Below are 20,548 nucleotides of genomic sequence, written 5' to 3'. Positions count from 1 at the left end.
ACAAATTTATTCGTGTTAATGGAGAATACTTTGAATGTGACTAACGTTTGTAACTCGAAAACATCAATTCTGTATTTTTTTTAAAATGGCGTCCGGTTATTTTTGGGTCCCCCTGGTTCATTTTAAAAATTTATTATAGAAAAAGGAAGTCCAAAATAAAATTATTGGACACATTAAAGATAAATGTTTTATCTAACTTAATTGCAGGAAATACAAAATCAAGTACACTGTACAGTAGGTGTACATTGTGATTTCAGCCTGAGGGCTGATTTGATCCTCAACAGCTCTGCCATCAGCTGTCAGATGGCCTAGATGTCACTGAAGAGGCATATCAGGAAAATGAGGAGTGATTTAGTTTCTCATTGCTTTCTTCACTGGGCCAGAAGTTGATATTACATATCAGTCTGCCAAGCCCACTGAAATGCATGAACTGAGTATGAACAACATTTTCATGCCATTCTTGACAGGGACTGGCTTCATAAGGAATGGTAGTACTAACAGCATAGGTACCTCAGTCACTGTCATATTGTCAAATCCAAGGATGAGACTGCAAAAGGTCAATGAAACTAATTAGCCCATACCAGAAGACATAGTGCACTGTAAACACTCGGATCTCACCAGCAAAAGCACACACACACTATGAATACATGCAAATTTAAAATAAACAAATCATTAACAAAAAAATATAGGCTTAATTCTTAAACATATTATTTAAATTTGTTTTTATTTCATTGATAAATGATTACACAAATTGAAAAAGGTAGGCTGAATATAAAGCTAAAGGAATCAAAACTTACAGTTTTTAGTTGATGAAAATGTTCTTGATAAATAACTGCTCTCCCTTTTAGCCACCTTCCACAATACAATGTCCCTCTGCTTACGCAAGTTGATGATACCACCTGGAGTTAGTGGTGGGGACGGAACGGAGCAATTGTTGCGACGTCATCACTCTGTTGTACCGAATGAATGTACTGTAGTGGCACATTTAAACATTTTTATTTTAATTTTAATTGTGATCTCAGTTCAATACGGGCAAATAAGATGAAGTTCCTCACGTTTAATGTTATTGGTATGACAGTGTAAAGGTATTTCACCCTTCTATTCAATATCCTTTTTTCTCAATGTAACTGTTTAGCTAAATACAGCATTGTTGTTTTCTGCTGGAGAAGCCGACCTCATTTCGTCCTTCTGATGCCTCTTGATATGCCACCACCTGTCATGTAAATGCGGCTGCAAAATTTGCATTTTGCTTATTTTTGAACATCTGTAATTTTAAAGAACTGCCATTCATCAGGCAGTTTTCATAACATTTGTGGTACCAATTTCTGTAAATATTTCTTTAAAATCCTTCAAATATTCTAAAAACATAATTAGGGACCGGTGACCTTCGATGTTAGGCCCCTTTAAATAACAATCATCATCATCAAAACATAAATACCATCTTAAAAAGGGATTAAATATCAAACTGACACCACCATTATTATATAATATACTTTACATTATCTACAAAACACAACAAGCGGAGGAAATATATACGCACATTTAATAAGCACAGATTAAATACTGGTACTGAACTCTTAAAACTGTATCAGGGCCGATGACCTCGATGTTAGGCCCCTTTAAACAATCATCATCATCAAAACTGTATCGTGCGCTACACCGTGCTCTGATCCTCCACGAGTATTTGCAGCTGTGGAGGGGATTGGTGGTGCACTCTACCACTACAACAGGATCATTCTTCGGTATTACTCGCTCTACTCCCAGCTCTAGCTGGAGTTGCTTCCTCCTGCTGATAATATACTGCTGTGCTGCCTCAATCATCTTGAACCCTTCCAAATTAGAGGTGACAATTTTCCTGTCATCTGAGGATTACCCTTCGTCCTCCTCCTCCTGTTATATTACTTCTCTGTGTGTCACCATTTTCACAGTATCCTCTTCATTGACATTGTCACAGTTCAGTACTTTTTCCAGCAACGAAACAAGTTTATCGTTTTCATTATCCACATTAGTTCTTTATACGGGTTCAAGGTTGAAATGTCAGCCTACATGATCCAAAAGAATTTTCCTATACCTTCAAAGTGATATGTTTGGAATTTCTTCCCATGTTTTAGTTACCCCTTATGACATCTAGCATGTCACATCTTTTTTCAGAGTAGTTAAATAATCTTCATTATTTATCAAGCAAGCTGGCCGTACTGTTAGGGTTGCATAGCTATGAGCTTGCAATTGGGAGATGGTGGGTTTGAATCCGCATCAGCAGCCGTAAAGATAGTTATGTGATTTCCCATTTTCACACCAGACAAATGCTGAGGCTGTACCATTATTAAGGCCACGACCGCTTCCTTCCCAATCCTAGCTCTTTCTCTTGTGCCGCCGAAAACCTTTAATGTGTTAGTGCAACATTAAACCACTAGCAAAAAAAATCTTCATCATTATCATTATCGATATCAACAAACTATAAAGACTCGGACGATAATCTTTCTTAAGATTTTCAAGGCTGCCCTGGGCATCGGCTGACAAACAGTTGTCACTTTACGGCCCGGTTTCTTCAACTGTATGTTAAATTTTACTTAACAAATGTTAACTAAAAATTGTTATTAATTTAACACTTTGTTTAAAAGTGCCCTGTTTCACGAACACATTTCCAACATTTGTTACAAAACAATTGTTAACGACAAATTAACACTTTTCAGTGGGATTCCTGAACGCGTTTGGCAGTGAGCGTCTTTTGTTTCTTTACATAAAGCGCTCCTAGTGGTGTGTTGAAATAATATTTTGTCACACAGACACATCAGTTTAAGATATTACCAAAATTTATTAGGATCAACCTATTCAATACAATTGAATTTCCAAAGTTAGGACTTACATCCTATTAAACTAAAATTTGAAGGGACGTGTTTCGCCCTTTAAAAGGTGATCATCAGCCTTTTTACACTCATACTCAAAGATAAAAATCAGGATCCTGATTGTCATGGTAAAAAAATAAAAATGAGAGTATAAGATTGGAATGAGTATTATACAATGTGAGAAATTGTTATCAGTTCTTAAATAATAATTTACAATTGAAATTTCATTTAAAATGTTTGCGAAGAAAAGTTTGAAGTTGGTATGATATTACACTAGTAATTTTAAAATAATTTTATAAAATAGACAAACTAGGCCTTAACCACATAATAACAAGGTCTATGGCTAAAGTTGCCGTATCACAGTTCGAGTGAAATTCGGCTGGAAGCAACTTGATTTACATGTTGAAGAGAAGGTTAAAGGACCTTAGTAGCCACTTAAGATGACACTGAAACTTTCTTGTTGAAAACTTGTAATATTAAACTGTAGTATGGCGCTATGTAGATTATAAAGTTGGATCCACTAATCCATTAATCTCGGTATTTACGAAGTGGGTTCGCGGTCTGCGTAATTTTGTTGAAAGAGTGATAAAGAGTTCATAATTGAATGTTGCCGTATAGATCTTTGCTAACTCGTATACTGACAGTTCAATGGGAACATTCTTACTTGTTGTTGGCTGTAGTTTTGAATATAGATTAACTATTGAAGGATATATGGTGAAGAATGTTCTCGATTTTTGTGGTATGAACTGGTTGTCTGTTTACGGAGACCGCGAACCCACTTCGTAAATAACGAGATTAATGGATTAGTGGATCCAACTTTATAATCTACATAGCGCCATACTACAGTTTAATATTACAAGTTTTCAACAAGAAAGTTTCAGTGTCATCTTAAGTGGCTACTAAGGTCCTTTAACCTTCTCTTCAACATGTAAATCAAGTTGCTTCCAGCCGAATTTCACTCGAACTTTGATACGGCAACTTTAGCCATAGACCTTGTTATTATGTGGTTAAGGCCTAGTTTGTCTATTTTATAAAATTATTTTAAAATTACTAGTGTAATATCATACCAACTTCAAACTTTTCTTCGCAAACATTTTAAATGAAATTTCAATTGTAAATTATTATTTAAGAACTCATAACAATTTCTCACATTGTATAATATTCATTCCAATCTTATACTCTCATTTTTATTTTTTTACTATGACAATCAGGATCCTGATTGTTATCTTTGAGTATGAGTGTAAAAAGGCTGATGATGCCCTTTTAAAGGGCAAAACATGTCCCTCCTAATTTTAGTTTACCGAGCTCGATAGCTGCAGTCGCTTAAGTGTGGCCAGTATCCAGTAATCGGGAGATAGTAGGTTCGAACCCCACTGTCGGCAGCCCTGACGATGGTTTTCCGTGGTTTCCCATTTTCACACCAGGCAAATGCTGGGGCTGTACCTTCATTAAGGCCACGGCCGCTTCTTTCCCACTCCTAGACCTTTCCTCTCCCATCGTCGCCATAAGACCTATCTGTGTCGGTGCGACGTAAAACAAATAGCAAAAAAAAAAAAAAAAAAATTTTTTAGTTTAATAGGATGTAAGTCCTAACTTTGGAAATTCAATTGTATTGAATAGGTTGATCCTAATAAATTTTGGTAATATCTTAAACTGATGTACATTTCAATACGGACCAAATATGAAATTTGTAACATGTAACACAGACACATGGTGACATTATTATAGGTTATGGTTAGTGGAGACCGATAAGACGTAAACATGTTAAGTAAGAGGAACAAAAGCGTTATGACGAATGCGGGTTTTTATTTCATTTAATTTTAATTTAAAATTATGCAAATGTGCTTAAGAAATGAAAGAACGGACTGTTATATCACAACATTCGATATAGCCTATTCTTATCACCAGGAAAATGTGATAATTGATGTGTTTTGAATGGTTTTCGGGCATTATTTTATTGAGGGGAAAATAATGTAATGCCTTGTTAATGCTGCAGTGGCAGTAGGAAATCTTTGCAGGATTCTACACACTTTTTCTTGCACTCGTGAACATAGTTGCCTACAATTACATGAAATGTGTCTCAAGCATAATATCTAACAAGTAGAGGCCAAACCCTGCGGTCAACCGATTTCACCGAGCTTCAAGGTACCTGTGGCGAGACACTCAACGGTAACTCGTGTATAAGGGTTAAAGTCGACACGCTTTCGTTTTCAAAAAAATGAGGTCAGATGTCATTACACAGAATCCGCTTCAGACAAAGTAGAGGTGGTAGAACACTAAAAGGCGAACAAATTTTACTTAAATATGTCAGGTCCGCAACCTAATAACTTCTGAAAAATTGATGAATCCCTGATTCCAAAGCAAGGCATATATACTTGGGAGTTACATCACAGCGGAACGGAGTGGTGGCCAAGTGGTCAACGTACTTGTCTGCGAACCTCGTAGACGTGAATTCAAGTCTCATCGCAGCTATGATTTTTGCACAAAATAAATTAATATGTCCGCCTCTGTGGTGTAGTGGTTAGTGTGATTAGCTGCCACCCCTGGAGGCCCGGGGTCGATTCCCGGCTCTGCCACGAAATTTGAAAAGAGGTACGAGGGCTGGAACGGGGTCCACTCAGCCTCGGGAGGTCAACTGAGTAGACATCGGTTCGATTCCCATCTCAGCAATCCTGGAAGTGGTTTTACGTGGTTTTCCACTTCTCCTAACTTAAGGCCATGGCCGCTTCCTTCCCTCATCCTTGTCTATCCCTCCCAATCTTCCCATCCCCCAGCAAGGCCCCTGTTCAGCATAGTAGGTGAGGCCGCCTGGGCGAGGTACTGGTCATCCTCCCCAGTTGTATACCCGACCCAGAGCCTGAAGCTCCAGGACACTGCCCTTAAAGCGGTAGAGGTGGTATCCCTCGCTGAGTCCGAGGGAAAACCGACCCTGGAGGGTAAATAGATAAAGAAGAAGAAGAAGATTAAATTAATATTTGAGGAAACGTCAAGAAAAAAAATTGGAACAAAAATATTACGCAAATTGTAGTACAGTTTATTTTCTACCTGAAATTAATATAGGCCTAAACGTTCTCACAGTTACTGCTGAATCTCTTTGTATGTATATTAATTTGAGGTAGAAAATAAAGTTCCACTGCAATTTGATTATTCATTTTATTCGGATTTTACCTTCACATTCCCTGAAACAATGATTTAATTTGTATAAAAAAATACATCTATGGCGGGACTCGAACTCGAGTCGTCGCGGTTCAGAGTCTAGTACGATGACCAGTCGGCCACTGCTCCACTTGTCGTAGTTGTAACTCTTCCAAGTATATAGGTGTTGCATTGGAATCGGGGGAATCATAAATTTTTTCGGAAATTATTGGGTTGCACACCTGACAAGTTTGAGGAAAATGTGTTCGCATTTCAGTGTTCTATCACCTCCATGTGGTCCGAAGCGGATCCTGCCTCGGAAACTCTAACCTATTTTCAATATCGTCTAGTATCTTGTTCATTATGGCTTTGGTTATTAGAAATATATTTTCTGAGAACTCTATAAAGTAGTTATTTCTTAGTATGGGTCGTCCTTTGCCTTCTTCAGTTTATACATAGTCTTCATACAGCAGTAAATCTTCAAACTAGGTCTTCTACATGCCTCCATTTTGAAATTTTAGCAGTTGTTAAGAGGTTCAACACACGGCTGCTGCCAGGTTAATTTAACACAAGTATTAAACATTTGTTAGAGTTTACAATTCTTGATGAGACGACCCTTTTGTTAAATTATGTGTAAAGTCTCCTTAACAGCAGAGTTAACACTTAACATTCGTTGAAGAAACCGGGCCTACAAATAATAAATATTTATAAGATCCTCCTTTTCAAAACAAAACAAAAAAAAAATCTGTTAGATGGGACAATGTTTATACATGTTTCAGCCTAATCTCAAGGCCATCTTCAGTAGAAGATCAATTATTACATTTGCCGGGTTGAGTGGCTCAGACGGTTAAGGCGCTGGCCTTCTAACCCCAACTTGGCAGGTTCGATCCTGGCTCAGTCCGGTGGTATTTGAAGGTGCTCATATACGACAGCCTCATGTCGATAGACTTACTGGCATGTAAAAGAACTCCTGCGGGACTAAATTCCGGCACCTTGGCGTCTCCGAAGACTGTAAAAGTAGTTAGTGGGACGTAAAGCAAATATTATTATTATTATTATTATTATTATTATTATTATTATTATTATTATTCAATTATTACATTACATAACAAATTAAAAATATTGATGAAGTGAAATACAATGATCATGATTGTTAAAGTAAAATAACATATTGAGGTAAAAAATCCTCTTTTCTGAAAAGCTGTTATGACTGACAATAAAACTTGCTGATGCTTTAAAATGAAACAGTGTTGTACAACGTAGTGAGACCGTCAATAACATGGTTAGTAAGTATGCAACATCTGTAATGGAAAAAAAGAGAGTATGAGTGGACGAAAACAAATTAAAATATTCCGTGAAAATAAGGCTCAGTCGACTTGTTAAAAAGCTGCCGTCTCAAGTGGTACGACCTTGTCAGTCTCAGGTCACATTGACACTAAGCTTGTGTTTAGCTTCCAGTGTGTCTGTTCTGATGTGGTTGGGTGGGGAAGGGGGGGGGGCAAACCTCGTTTTTATTCATAAATTGCTGACAGATGAGAGGAACAAAGATTTCCAATAATATATTTCTCTTCTCGTTAATTTAATTTAGGTTGTGTGAGGAATTGTTATATTGGTCAATATCGATATATTCTCCAGTATATTGAGTAAGGAAGGGACCTTGCTGTTTATAATGTAAGATCTTTAAATCCTGGTCAATTGTTGTGTATTTATGATTTTGCTCCCTACAATGTTCGCTCATGGCTGAGTAGCGGTTATACTTCAAGGCGTTAAGATGTTTGGTGTATCTTATATTGAAATTACGGCCTGTTTGTCCTACGTACGTTGAAAAACAAGACTGGCACTTTAATTTGTATATCCCAGATTTTGTGAATTTGTTGTTGCCATTGACTGTATGAGAATTAAAAAATGTTGTGGCATTGGTGTGAATAGTCTTGAAAGCTATTTTTAACCTATGTTTTTTTTTTAAATATTTGAAATAGGATATATGTTATTATTGTTAAAGGTAAATGTGATAAACTACTCTGTAGGGGGAGGTTCTTTTCCCAAAGTGGTCTTGGGTTTACTTCTAAATTTATTAAGAATTTTGTTCACAAATGCTTTATTGAAACCATTACCTTCAGCTATAGTATAAATGGTGTTGATTTCTTTTCTAAAATTCTTATGGGATAAAGAACATTAAGAGCTCTAAAAATCATAACTATTAAAAGCTGCCTTCTTCTGCATCCCCGGGTGTAGAGAAGTCTGGTGAATTGTGTTTATTGTGTGAGTGGGCTTCCTGTAAATATCAAAGGAAAGGGTTTTATTATGATTGCAAGTGATGGTTAAATCGAGATGATTAAGAGAATTGTTGTTTTAGGATTCTATCATGAACTTTATATGAGGGTCAAGGTTATTAACTAATTCAAGAACTCTATTGCTATCTGTAGTATGGGAATCTAGGATAATAAAAGTGTCATCAACGTAGTGTGTCCAGTGTTTGATACCGTTAATTTTGCCTATGATATGAGTGTGTTCAAGGAAATCAACGTAAATGTTGGCGAGGATTCCCTAGGCCGGTGACCCCATAGGAAGACCCTTCTGTTGGTATACAGTATTATTAAAAGTGAAGAAATTGTTATTTAATTTTAATGTACAAGGATCTGAATAAACTCATCTATCTCACCTACAGTCAATTTACTGAATTTGGAAAGATCAGTTTTTACTATTTATTAATAGGTACATTCTCATACATATTAACAATGTCAATGGAGTGAAGGGTGTAATGTTTTGGTAAAGTAAGATTAATTCTATTGCAAAGTTCTAGGGAATTCTGTAAGTCCTCACATATACAAATAACTGCTTAAAGAAGAACAAGATTCCAAAAATGTGCAGGGAAACTAAGATAATTGCTATCTTGAAACCTGGGAAAGAACCTTTTTACCCCAAGAGTTATCGGCCCATCTCATCATTATGCCACCTTTATATTTGATATTTGAAAGGCTGCTATTGAACTGCCTATCACCAAAGATTGACAATTTACTTATACCTGAACAGGCAGGCTTCAGACCCCAGAGAAATTGTACAGCACAAATAACACACTTAACACAACCCATAGAGGATGGGTTTGAGGAGGACCAGATCACTGGAGTGGCATTTATTGAGATCTCATCAGCTTATGATACAGTCCAACAGCTTGACCCTGGACTTTGGTTTCACTGGAATAATTGCCACCTTATTGCACAACCGAAGATTCTACGTTGAATTCCAAGGAAGTCAGAGGCTTTGGATGATCCAAAGGAATGGCTTACCCGAAGGGAGTGTATTGTCACCAATACTCTTCAACATTTATACAAATGATCAGCCCAGACTTCCTGCAACCAAAAGTTTCGTATATGCCGACGACCTTGCATTGACGGTACAGACAAGTGAATTTTGAAGAAGCAGAATAGATGCTTACAGGAGCTCTAGGAACCTTTTCGGACCACTACAACAAGAACCACCTGAAGCCAAACTCACAAAAGACTCAGGTCAGTGCTTTCCATCTTCGAAACAGACAGGCAGAAAGAAAACTGAAGTAACTTGGGAAGGCACCGAATTGGAGCACTGTTTTACACTCAAATACCTTGGAATTACCTTAGACAGGTCACTCACCTAACGACGGCATTGTCTAAACACCAAGTACAAGGTGTCAGCCCGTAATATCATTCGGAAACTTGTTGCTAGTAATTGGGGTGCTGAACGTCAGGTGGTCCGTACTTCTGCCATGGCACTTTACTTCTCCGCCGATGAATATGCCTACCCAGTGTGATATAAATCGGCCTATGGAAAGCAAGTGGATGTGGCCATTAATGAAACTGCGAGACTAATTACTGGATGTTTGAAGCCAAGTCTAGTTGACAAACTGTATTTTATAGCAGGAATTGCTTCTCGTGATACGCCGGGAAGTAGCCGCAAATGCCAAAAGGGAAAAAAGTTGAAGAAATGAGCTACATACACACACTCCACCAAAGCCTAGATTGAAATCTAGGAAGAGCTTCCTACAGTCAACATCTCCACTAAATACATCTCTGAATAAAGAAAGAGAAAAATTGTGGGGAGCCAGAACAAGCCATCTTCAAACATGGACAGAACCAGCTGAATGCTTACCAACCGGACACAACTTGGACTGGATCACATGGAGATCACTGAACAGGTTAAGAACAGGTGTTGGAAAGTCTAAGGACAACCTAGTGAAATGGGATATTTGGATGTATCACCACTATGTGAATGCGGAGAGGTGCAGACTACCAAGCATCTGTGTCAGTGCTTGTGTTGCCCTGATTCTTGCAGTGAGGAGGATTTGCTCAAGGCACAAGGAAATGCAATCACAGTTGCCCGCTTCTGGGCAAAGACTATTTAATACCATTTTGGTATAATTATATGTATATAAATTCCTTCTGTTTCACTGTTACTAAATTTTAATGTAAGAGGCAAAACAGAAACAGTTCTCTGTATGCCTCTGACTCGAGTAAAATAAATAAAGTATTCCTTACCACTTTTAAAGGTACATATCTGTTTTTACACCCCTCAACAATTGCTTTAAACCCATCCCATAGACTGTTTACATTTTTATTTACCATTTTCCATTGATCATAATTGCTTTTTTTAAATGTCCCCATTCCCCTCTTATCACCCATACGGTGTTGCCTAATAGTGTTACTTAACATTCCTTTCTAACACATTTATTTTTAACTCTGACAAAGACTGCTTTATAATCACTTATACCATCCATCACCTAAGTTGCCTTATAGGCTCATCTGGTTTTATCAGCACCACGTCTAGAATATTTTTCCCTCAAGTTGGTTCCATCACTTTCTGATTCGGCTGTCTTTCCGATAACTTATTCACCATTTGTTGGTCGTGCTTTCTGTAATTCGCATTCCCTTCCCACTTAAGATTTGGCAAATTCATTTCACCCGCTACAGTATAGCTACCATTGAAGTCTGAGTCATTTATGAATGTGGCAATATGGAAGTTATGGTGGTATGGGTGGTACTGAGTAATGACAATTAGAATACAACTAGTGCATCTGGATGTTGTGAAAGGTGCTACTCTTAGGTATAGTCGTGCTGCATGAGTACTTTCTGGGCTAGTCAGGAAAGCAGTGGCAAACTACCTCACTCCCCACCACACCTTGCCTGCCTCTTTTTTTGCACCACCCTTGGTTTTTGCAGTTTTCCTATAATCACATAACCTTTGGTTGTCCTTTTTGAGGATCCAACCAGCATCTGGGCTGAAGACTTAACAAATTGCCATATGTTCAAATATAAATCTCAAGAAAAACTTATAAGTTTATTAGAATTAGTGAATACTTCTGATTATGTCATACCGGGCGAGTTGGCCATGCGGTGAGCTTGCATGCAGGAGATAGTGGGTTCAAATCCCACTGTCGGCAGCCCTGAAGATGGTTTTCTGTGGTTTCCCATTTTCACACCAGGCAAGTGAAATACCTTAATTAAGGCCACGGTCGCTTCCTTCCGACTCCTAGGTCTATCCTATCCCATTGTCGTCATAAGACCTGTCTGTCAGTGCAGCGTAATGCGTTAGCAAAAAAAAAAAAAAAAAAAAAAAAAGTCATATTTATTTGTTAATTTATTGGTTACTTACAATAATGGGGGCAAATGTTTGTATATCTTTTTGGTAGATGGTATCATTCTACAAAATTTATTTTCTTATGGTTTACAGGAAAACAGCTCTGAATGAAGTGTATGCTCATGCTGTCCTTGGTAAACATGAACATGTTGTTCGTTATTATTCTGCATGGGCAGAAGATGACCACATGTTAATTCAAAATGAATATTGTAATGGTGGCAGCCTTGCAGATGCTATCTTAGAGAACAGGAACAATGATCGATTTTTCTCTGAATCTGAAATAAGACAACTGTTACTCCATATTGCTGATGGATTAAGGTAAGTCATATATTATCATTTGATTTAAAAGCATGTGTACAAAATTATGAATTATAAAAACATTGGTTGGTTCTTTCAGATATATTCACTCCATGCAGTTGGTGCACATGGATATAAAACCTGGAAATATATTTATATCCCGAGAAAAGAAGCTGCAAAGTGTTCCCTACGACTTCACAGACGATGGTTTTGATGAAGAAGTTAGTGAGGAAGTTGTATACAAAATAGGTATGTTTGGGCCCAGTTTTTAAAACCATGATGTGCATGCTGATTTTGTGGATGCGTGTCTTAATAGACTTAAATTCTTGAATGTTTTGTCTATATTATGGGTTGTAGATATTTGCCAGTTTGAACCATGTGGTACTCTTTAAGTTTTACACTAAACAGTATTTTTTTAAACTTCTCTGTACAATCTTTGTGACATGCGAGGGAAACAGAGGTCAGGAAATGCTATTTCTGGTGAAGGTGGAGGACCACATCAAATCAATTTTTCCAGTGCTCCATTTGTTTCTTTTACCCATTTTCCTATGTAGTGTCGGGCTTGTCCATAAAAAATCCTGCATACAGGTTCTGGGCCTACAGAATGTGTTTCTGCCCCTTTCCTGGCCAGTTTATCTGCCTTTTCATTTCCTTCTATACCTGCATGCCCTGGTACCCATATTATTTTGACAATGCTGTACTCTGAGAGCTTCAGGAGAAGTGAGTGGCAATACCATACAATTCTGGATATTATCCGGACTGCTTTAGTGCCTTAATGGCCGCTTGGATGTCCGTAAAAATGAAAATGTTCTTATTCCTATAGTTCATTTTCAGATTTTCTTCAATACATGTTGTGATAGCTATCACTTCAGCTTGAAAGACAGTAGTATGTTTGCCCAGGCTCATCTGGATTGATCTCTCAGGTCTTCCCCCGTTGAATCCTCCTCCTGTGCCGTCCCCAGTCTTTCAGCCATCAGTCGACCACACTATATCTTCTTTTTCAGTATTTCATTTGTTGATATCCCCGTCTTCTTTTTTTTTTAATTATCTGGGTCCCACACGGTTTTTCCAAAGTTGTACTTTGGTATCGTATGATCAGAAGGCATGTGTAGAACTTCCTCTGTTATTACTCTGTTAACTTTACAGTGTCCTAGATTCAGTCTGTGCATTCCAGCACTCTGATTGTGCCAATCTGTATGAACTCATTCTAGCCTGTCCTTTTATGAAATTGCATAGTGATGGGAGGTGTAGTAAAGTATTCAAGGCTTCTTTCGGCGTAGTTCTCATAGCCCCATCCTCTGTAGGCTATCCAATCTACTACTGACTTTTCATAGGCATACTTTCTGCCACCAGATGATTGCAGCATAGGCCATCAACGGTCTAATGATCATTGTACATATCCACATTGCCATTGATTGTCTTAGACCCCATGTCTTCCCGACGGCTCTTTTATATGCATACAGCAAGTTCTTGACCCGGGTTATGTTCTTTTCTATATGTGAATTCCAGGTAAGATTTTTATGTAACACTACACTTAGGTGCAGTGCCTGTTCTTCCATATGTATATATCTTGCCCAAAGAGCTTCAGCGATCTCTTTCCCTCTAATTTTCTCCTCCTTGTAAAAGGGACCAGAGTTATTTTGTTCGGGTTGACTGATAATTTTTCTTCCCAACACCAGTTATCCACAAGGTTAAGTGATCTTTACATGATGTCCTGGATAACACTCATCACCTTATATCATACCACAATCACTAAGTCATCTGCGTAGCCTTATGTATAAGAACCTTGTTCGTTGAGTATAGGTATGATTTTGTTCACCACGAGGTTCCACAGTCGAGGAGAAAGAACTCCTCCCTGAGCACAGCCTCGGGTGGCCCTAGCCCTCAGCGTTTCTTCTAACAGGGTTGCTTTTATCTTCCTTCTGTCTAACATGGATGTAATCCATTTGACGACAGTTTTACTCGCCTTGCTCTTTTCCAATGCTTTGATCATACAGTCATAGGTTGTATTGCTGAAGGCTGCTTCTATGTCTAGAAATGCTGCCAGTGTAATTTCTTTATATTATAGGCTTTCCTCTAGTTTACAAACCAACTGGTAGAGTGCTACTTCAGTGGATCTGCCAGGTCTATATGCAAACTGATTTTCATGTAACATTGAGTTCAGTTGCACCGTTTTTCTGATATATTTATCGAGAATTTTCTCCATTGCTTTCAGCATGAAGGAGGTTAAAAATGGTCTGTATGCTTTGGGTTAGGCATAATTTCCCTTCCAGGTTTAGGTATGAATACTGCTTTAGCTTCAGACCATGATTTTGGCACGTACCCTAAAGCTAGACTAGCTCTGAAAAGGTCCATCAGGGCATTGACGAGTATCTCCCGTCCTTCTTGTAGGAGTATCAGAAGTATCTCATCTGGCCCCGGAGCCCTTATAGGATTAAACGTGTCGATTGCCCATTTTACAGGGTTATGTTTTATTATTCTGTTGGCACAGTTCCAGTCTGCTCTTCGAGCTCCAGTCTCTGTTCCAACCGTTCCTTCTTCTGTCATCTCCTCAGCCTTAGGAAAGTGACACGCCATTAACACATTGCGGACCGGTCCCGAGAAAACTCGTGTTTGCCTAGCCGAGCGTTGCGGACCGGTCCCGAGTTATCTCGTGTTAGCAGCAGACCCAGCAGACTGAACTTTAGTGCTACCTTTTGCGATATACGGGAACTATTTGGAGGTCAAGGGTGATAGAACTCTGTTACGTATGGTTCTACACAATCGATAGTCGCATTTGTTTTCGAGTGTTCTTCATATCGTAGATTTTCTTTGCATTTCTTGACAACATGTTTACAAAGTTCGAAGAGCCATGCAAGATGGCAGCGCCTAGCGATCGCACGTGTTTACACAAAGATGAAATTATTCGCAAATTATGTGCTGATACAGGCTCCGAATATTAAGTGATGCTGAGTATTTAGAGTTCGACCATGAAATATCTTCTAACGGAAATGTTTCAAGTGATGACGAGGCAAGGTGTGGAACGCACGTAGCGCAGAACGAGTCGTATATTTGTGTTACGGGTGTAAATATTCTAAATATTGTAAATAATGCAGTGTTTTCTGACAACTGGGTTATGGACAACAGAACCTAGGTTAGAGGATTCTGAAGGTGCTCCTGGTATAAAGGTATGGCCTAATGAATCTGGAAACATAGGACAAGTAGCAGGACTTATGTTTGGTGAGGAATTTTTTCAGTATGTAGCTGAAAAGACAAACTTACACTATGAGCAGAAATCACATTCTCATATCTTATCCCCTAAAACACTAAAGTGGACTAATGTCACTAGCAGGAAAATTAAAAAATTAATCCTCTGTGTATATTGATACGGCAGGTGAAGAAACCATTTCTGAAAGATTACTGGCCAACCTATCCCCTAATAAAAAGACCAATATTTCCGAAAACTATGAGCCGAAATAGATTCAAGAAATACCCTGCATTTCAACAATTATTCAGGAAGGCCAATAGAAAAATACACAATAATCCTTCAAAAGCTATTGAAGTTCTGACAGTTTATTTGTATTCATGCACTCCAGCTTAGAGGTAGTTAGAAAGTGGCCGGGAACAGGGCTGTGCATAGGGCGAACGGCACCCGGTCCGCAATGTGTTAATATCTCCAGTGTCCCCCTCCCCACCTGAGTAAATGACCCATGTGGTTTCTCCAGTGTTGGGTTGCTTTCAGAACCTTCTGGAGCCTTGCTGTTTCAGTTGCCCTGCTATTGTGGCATGTACACTATGACCTCTGTGATAGTGACCACTTCCTCATAATTCTATCTCTCTTGAATCAAAGACAGTCCGAAGTACCCAAGCGCTGGCAAATTGGCCGTAATTTTCGAAATGCGCAGTGATGGCCGAAGATATGCTGGAGTCTGTTGATGACCATGTTTGTTCCGTTACTACTGGAATTTTGACTGCTGCAGAGTAAACAATTCCATCCTTGTCCGGTTTTTCGTCGCCGGAAACAGGTCCCATTGTGGACGGACGAAATTGCAGCAGCCATACGTGATCGCTGATGAGCTTTTAGGCACCATCGTCGGAATCCAACAATGGCGAATCATATCACATTTAAGCGTCTGCGTGCGAATGTCCGGTTTTTTATTCGAGAAAGTAAGAAAGCTACGTGGGAAAAGTATGTCTCTTCCATGACAGCACATACCCCGTCATCACAAGTGTGGACAAAACTCCGCCGTATTGTCGGTGTACAGAATGTGCCTTCAGTCCCCGGTATCTCCATTAACGGAGATGTTGTTACTATTCCTTCAGTCATTGCCGACCACATCATGTCACATATTGCAGATACATCCAGCTCTGGGAGATACGACCCTTCATTTCTACCAATTAAGCGCGAAGCAGAGGGACATCATCTATCTTTCGCCTCTAGTGTTTCACACCCCTACAACATGCCTTTCACAGAGTGTGAGTTGCAGAGTGTACTCGCGCTATGCAGAGACACGGCTCCTGGATCGGACAAAATCCATAATCATATGCTTTAGCATTTGATTGACAGATGTCTCAAGGATATCCTCACACTATTCAACAGAATATGGAGTAAGGGAGTGTTTCCATCTCAATGGCGTGAGGGAATTGTGATACCAATTCCCAAGCCAGGTAAAGATCCAAAACTCCTGGATAGTTGTAGGCCAATATGCCTTAAAAATGGCCTTTGTAAGCTATTTGAAAGGATGGTTAATCGGTGTCTTGTGTGGGCCATGGAAAAGGAAAGTCTCTTGTCTAACTACCAGTGTGGGTTTCGCTCTCATCGGTCTGCTACTGATCATCTGGTCAGACTGGAGAGCACCATTCAGGAGGCCTTTCTCCAGAAGGAACACCTAGTCGCCGTGTTTTTTTGACCTGAAGAAAGCTTACGATACTACCTGGCGAATGGAATTCTCTCTACTCTACACCAGTGGGGATTTCGGGGAAATTTGTCAACGTTTATTGAGAACTTCATGTCCCTCCGGCTCTTTAAGAGTCCGAGTAGGGGATGCCTTTTCTCAATATTACATTCAGGAAAATGGGGAGTACCTCAGGGATCTGTACTGACTGTCACGCTGTTCGCAGTCCCCATCAACGGTGTAACCGGTTATTTAGCGGTTACACGATACACAGTTAAAAGGGAGGAAAATAAATCAAATTACACAGTACTTTAAACCCTAGACACGCATTAACATCACATGAACTGCGCCGAAAGCACACAAACACAATATCAGGTTGGGTAACTTGATGACTATAAACAAGGAACATGGAACGAGGGCTGAGGAAACTACCAAAGGCCATAGAGATGTGAAGGTTGCGGGTTTCCAGAAAATCAACGGTGATCTCTTGTTTTCAAAATGTTATTTTCAAAATGAACATTACAATGCGAGTTTCGAACAAAATTCATCTATCCAAATGAATACAAGATTAGATGTTGTTTGACAAGAGCACTGCTATTAGGACACGAAGTTAACCAAAAACTTCTTAAGCATAATATAAGTTCTACAATACGATTCTGAAGGTAAGAAGGCACACAAGATACAAATACATAAACATACTTTCTAAAATATCTGATCAATAGAGTGGCGACTAGGGCAAACTTTTATGTGATAACTCCAACGAACATTAAAGGTAAATTAAAACAGGACTGAAATCAGCCGTGCTTACCCCAAGGTAGCCCATGCTGGGAGCGAGGATACGCCGACATGCGTTAAAACTTTACGCTGACGAGAGAACGAAAGACCATGACATCCTGCCTCGCTCACTTAAAAAGGGAAGACTGGCCTTGGTCCGATTACCGAGTGACCAATCAGAACGCAGGAGTTTGCCTTATCACCACCCAGATTAACCCATCACAACTCTTTATCCAGTCACGATGTGTGTACAATATTTCCGAACATATACAGACACTAATCGCGAACTTCCCATTTTCCAGAATCAGTAAGGACATACTTCTAGAATCGACAATCAACAGGGAAAGTTCACGTCACAACCTTTCTGGACTGTTCCAGCTATTACAGATCAATAATTTACTATCTAGTAGATACTTAAGTGGATAAAGTGAATAAAAATAAAACATACTACAAAAATATTTTACACCATACAGGTTAGGTGGCTAAATGGAATATGAATAAAATATTCTACCATAATACTCCACATCACACAGTAAGTATTGCTTAAAAGATTTACAAATAAAATATTCTACAACAACTTTCCACATCATAGAGATTCTACATAGGTCTCATCCGGCATAGTTGCCCCTGATGGGCCCGCAGTCGTTCCATCTGTGTATGTAGACGACTTAGCTCTACATTACACCTCCGGAAGGGTGGCGTTTGCTGTGAGACAGCTACAGCAAGCTATTAACCGAGTAAACAGATGGGCTGTGCAACATGTTTTTCGATTTTCAGCCGCGAAAACCTCAGTTGTACACTTCTGTCGACGTCAGCTTGTGCATCCTGAACCAGAGCTCCGCTTGCAAAACTGTCTTACCAGAAGTAGACACCTGCAGATTTCTGGGTCTCCATTTTGATAAGAGACTAACGTGGCAGCCCCACATCCGTCAGTTGAAAGTTGCCTGCATGAAGAGACTTAACACTCTTAAGTTTCTCAACGGCACTTCGTAGGGGGCTGACCGTGTGGTGCTGCTACGATTTTACACGGCAACGGTCCTCTCCCGAATTGACTATGGAAGTACGGCTTATGGCTCAGCATCAAAATCTACGCTGAGCCTTTTAGACAGTATTCACCATAGTGGAGTTAGGCTGGCAACGGGAGCTTTCCGTACTAGCTCCATTCCCAGCCTACTCGCTGAAGCGGGAGTTCCACCTTTATGGATCAGGAGGCAGCTGTTACTGGTCACATCTTCTTCTTAAGACGCCGTCTCCGAGCGGAGGTTGGCAATCCACGTAACTAGCTATGATCTTGACACCGCAGAATGGAATGCCATTTCTGAAGTACAGCAGTGCCATCTTTGAAGGTCTTTCAGCCATGAATTTCTTCTTCTCCCAACAGATCTCTTCCCCTGTATCTTCCCTTCGATAATACTCTGCGAAAATTCGTGAGATGCCACTACACCCAGGCTATCAATGCATCTTCAGTACCCAATACCACCACAGGTACCACAACCGGCTGAAAGCCACACGTGATCTGAATATCGATATCGGTGGTTGTCTTGACCAAACTTCCAGTGAGGTACCTCCGTGGTTAGTTCCGTGACCGGATATACGTCTAGATCTACTCCGTGGACCCAAGGTGAACCCGGATTCCTCCGTTTATCAGAATTACTAGCTGATGTACCCGTGCTTCGCTACGGAATTCTACATTGTATACAGAATTCTAGCCCTTTCAGACCGAGTACGCACAATTGTGCGGGTTCGTATTTTAGTTATCCCTGACCGTATTTGATGTTTTTTCGGCGCTACACTGGACTGCAGTGATTGTGCAGGACACTTGGCGTGTATTTCAATTGATTTTAGTATGCACTTGACCGCCAGGGCGAAGGAAGAAGAGTTTAAAAAGCACAGTTGATCGGCGAGGAGCAAGGAAGCAGTAGTGCGTTTATATTAATCTAGAAGCTTTACTGAATACCGGAATATATTCAATGAAGTGTGTACATTGGTTAGTGAACGTAAATTTTGAAGCTACACCATCGTACGTGATACGAGGTTTTGAATTTTGATACGCACAATTGTGTGGGTCCTGTTTTTCGGATGTTAGTTTTTATTTTGTAAAATAAACTATTAATATGTGTATTGAGGAGCATTTTAGTCAGTTCTTGACGTACAAACAAAAATTCACACCTCCAGTTTTCTTTCAGGTCTGAAAGGGCTAGGTTACGTAGTGTTCATGTTGTGAGCAAAATTGTCTTAAATTGTATAGCTCTTAACGTTACCCTAGAAACGCGACGGGAGGTCACCAAACATCTTTTCTCATATGAAGACTGAGGGAATTTTCACTGTAATGGTAGTTCCAATTTCATACCATCAGTCACAATCAGGTTGGGATGTTTTCATTATAATGCCTTTTTCATCCTCAGAAAGACTGTCTTAGTGGTTTTCCCAACTGAAATGAACATACAATGACGTCTATAGGAATGGCGCGATTTAAAGCAATGCTTTCATATTACGAAATACTTCTTCAAGTGAAACCCCACACATTTTCTCACTTTTAACAAACAGGACTACGCTGCCTACCTAACAGTCCAAAGTTCCAGACCTGGAATGACCAAACCACAGACAGCCGTGATCTGTGAACACTCTTCGGCTTTCTTCGGCGGGGAGAGGGTCGAATAGTGGAGACTCCCAGGGCAAAAACTATGCCCAATTACTATTCTGTTTCCTAGGAGTACCCGATGAATCGGAAAATATCAATTCACTACACTGGCGGCGGAAAAATCTGACTTGAAGGCAAACTTTTCCTCCAAGCCAGAAGAGAAACCCCCTCTTCACTGCTAGTTTGGAATAAATTGAATGTAGAATTTAATAAAAGTGAAGAGAAAGGAGCTTTTCTTGAGAAACGGCTCTTTTCAGAGTTGAATTTTGAGTTATTTAGTGAATATTGTGGTGCTATAATTCGGAAAATGCTTAATTGTTATTCTAGACCAGGCCATACTACTACTACTACTACTACTAAGTGAGGCTCTG

General features: G+C 39.5%; 1 protein-coding gene across 1 annotated transcript in view; it reads left to right on the top strand.

Moving 5' to 3' along the window:
- The window catches only part of Wee1 (Wee1 kinase), a 108,852-nt gene that overhangs the window by 28,711 nt on the left and 59,593 nt on the right, over window positions 1-20,548 (top strand). Inside the window, exons 4-5 of the mRNA XM_067135337.2 lie at window positions 11,685-11,909; window positions 11,989-12,137. Of these exons, the coding sequence (XP_066991438.2) occupies window positions 11,685-11,909; window positions 11,989-12,137 (374 nt within the window). The remainder of the gene's footprint in view (window positions 1-11,684; window positions 11,910-11,988; window positions 12,138-20,548) is intronic.

Source organism: Anabrus simplex, chromosome 1 (genome assembly GCF_040414725.1).
Source record: "Anabrus simplex isolate iqAnaSimp1 chromosome 1, ASM4041472v1, whole genome shotgun sequence".
Lineage (NCBI taxonomy): Eukaryota > Metazoa > Arthropoda > Insecta > Orthoptera > Tettigoniidae > Anabrus > Anabrus simplex.
Note: the sequence above shows the minus strand (reverse complement) of the source record. Positions and strands in the feature narration are given on the sequence as shown.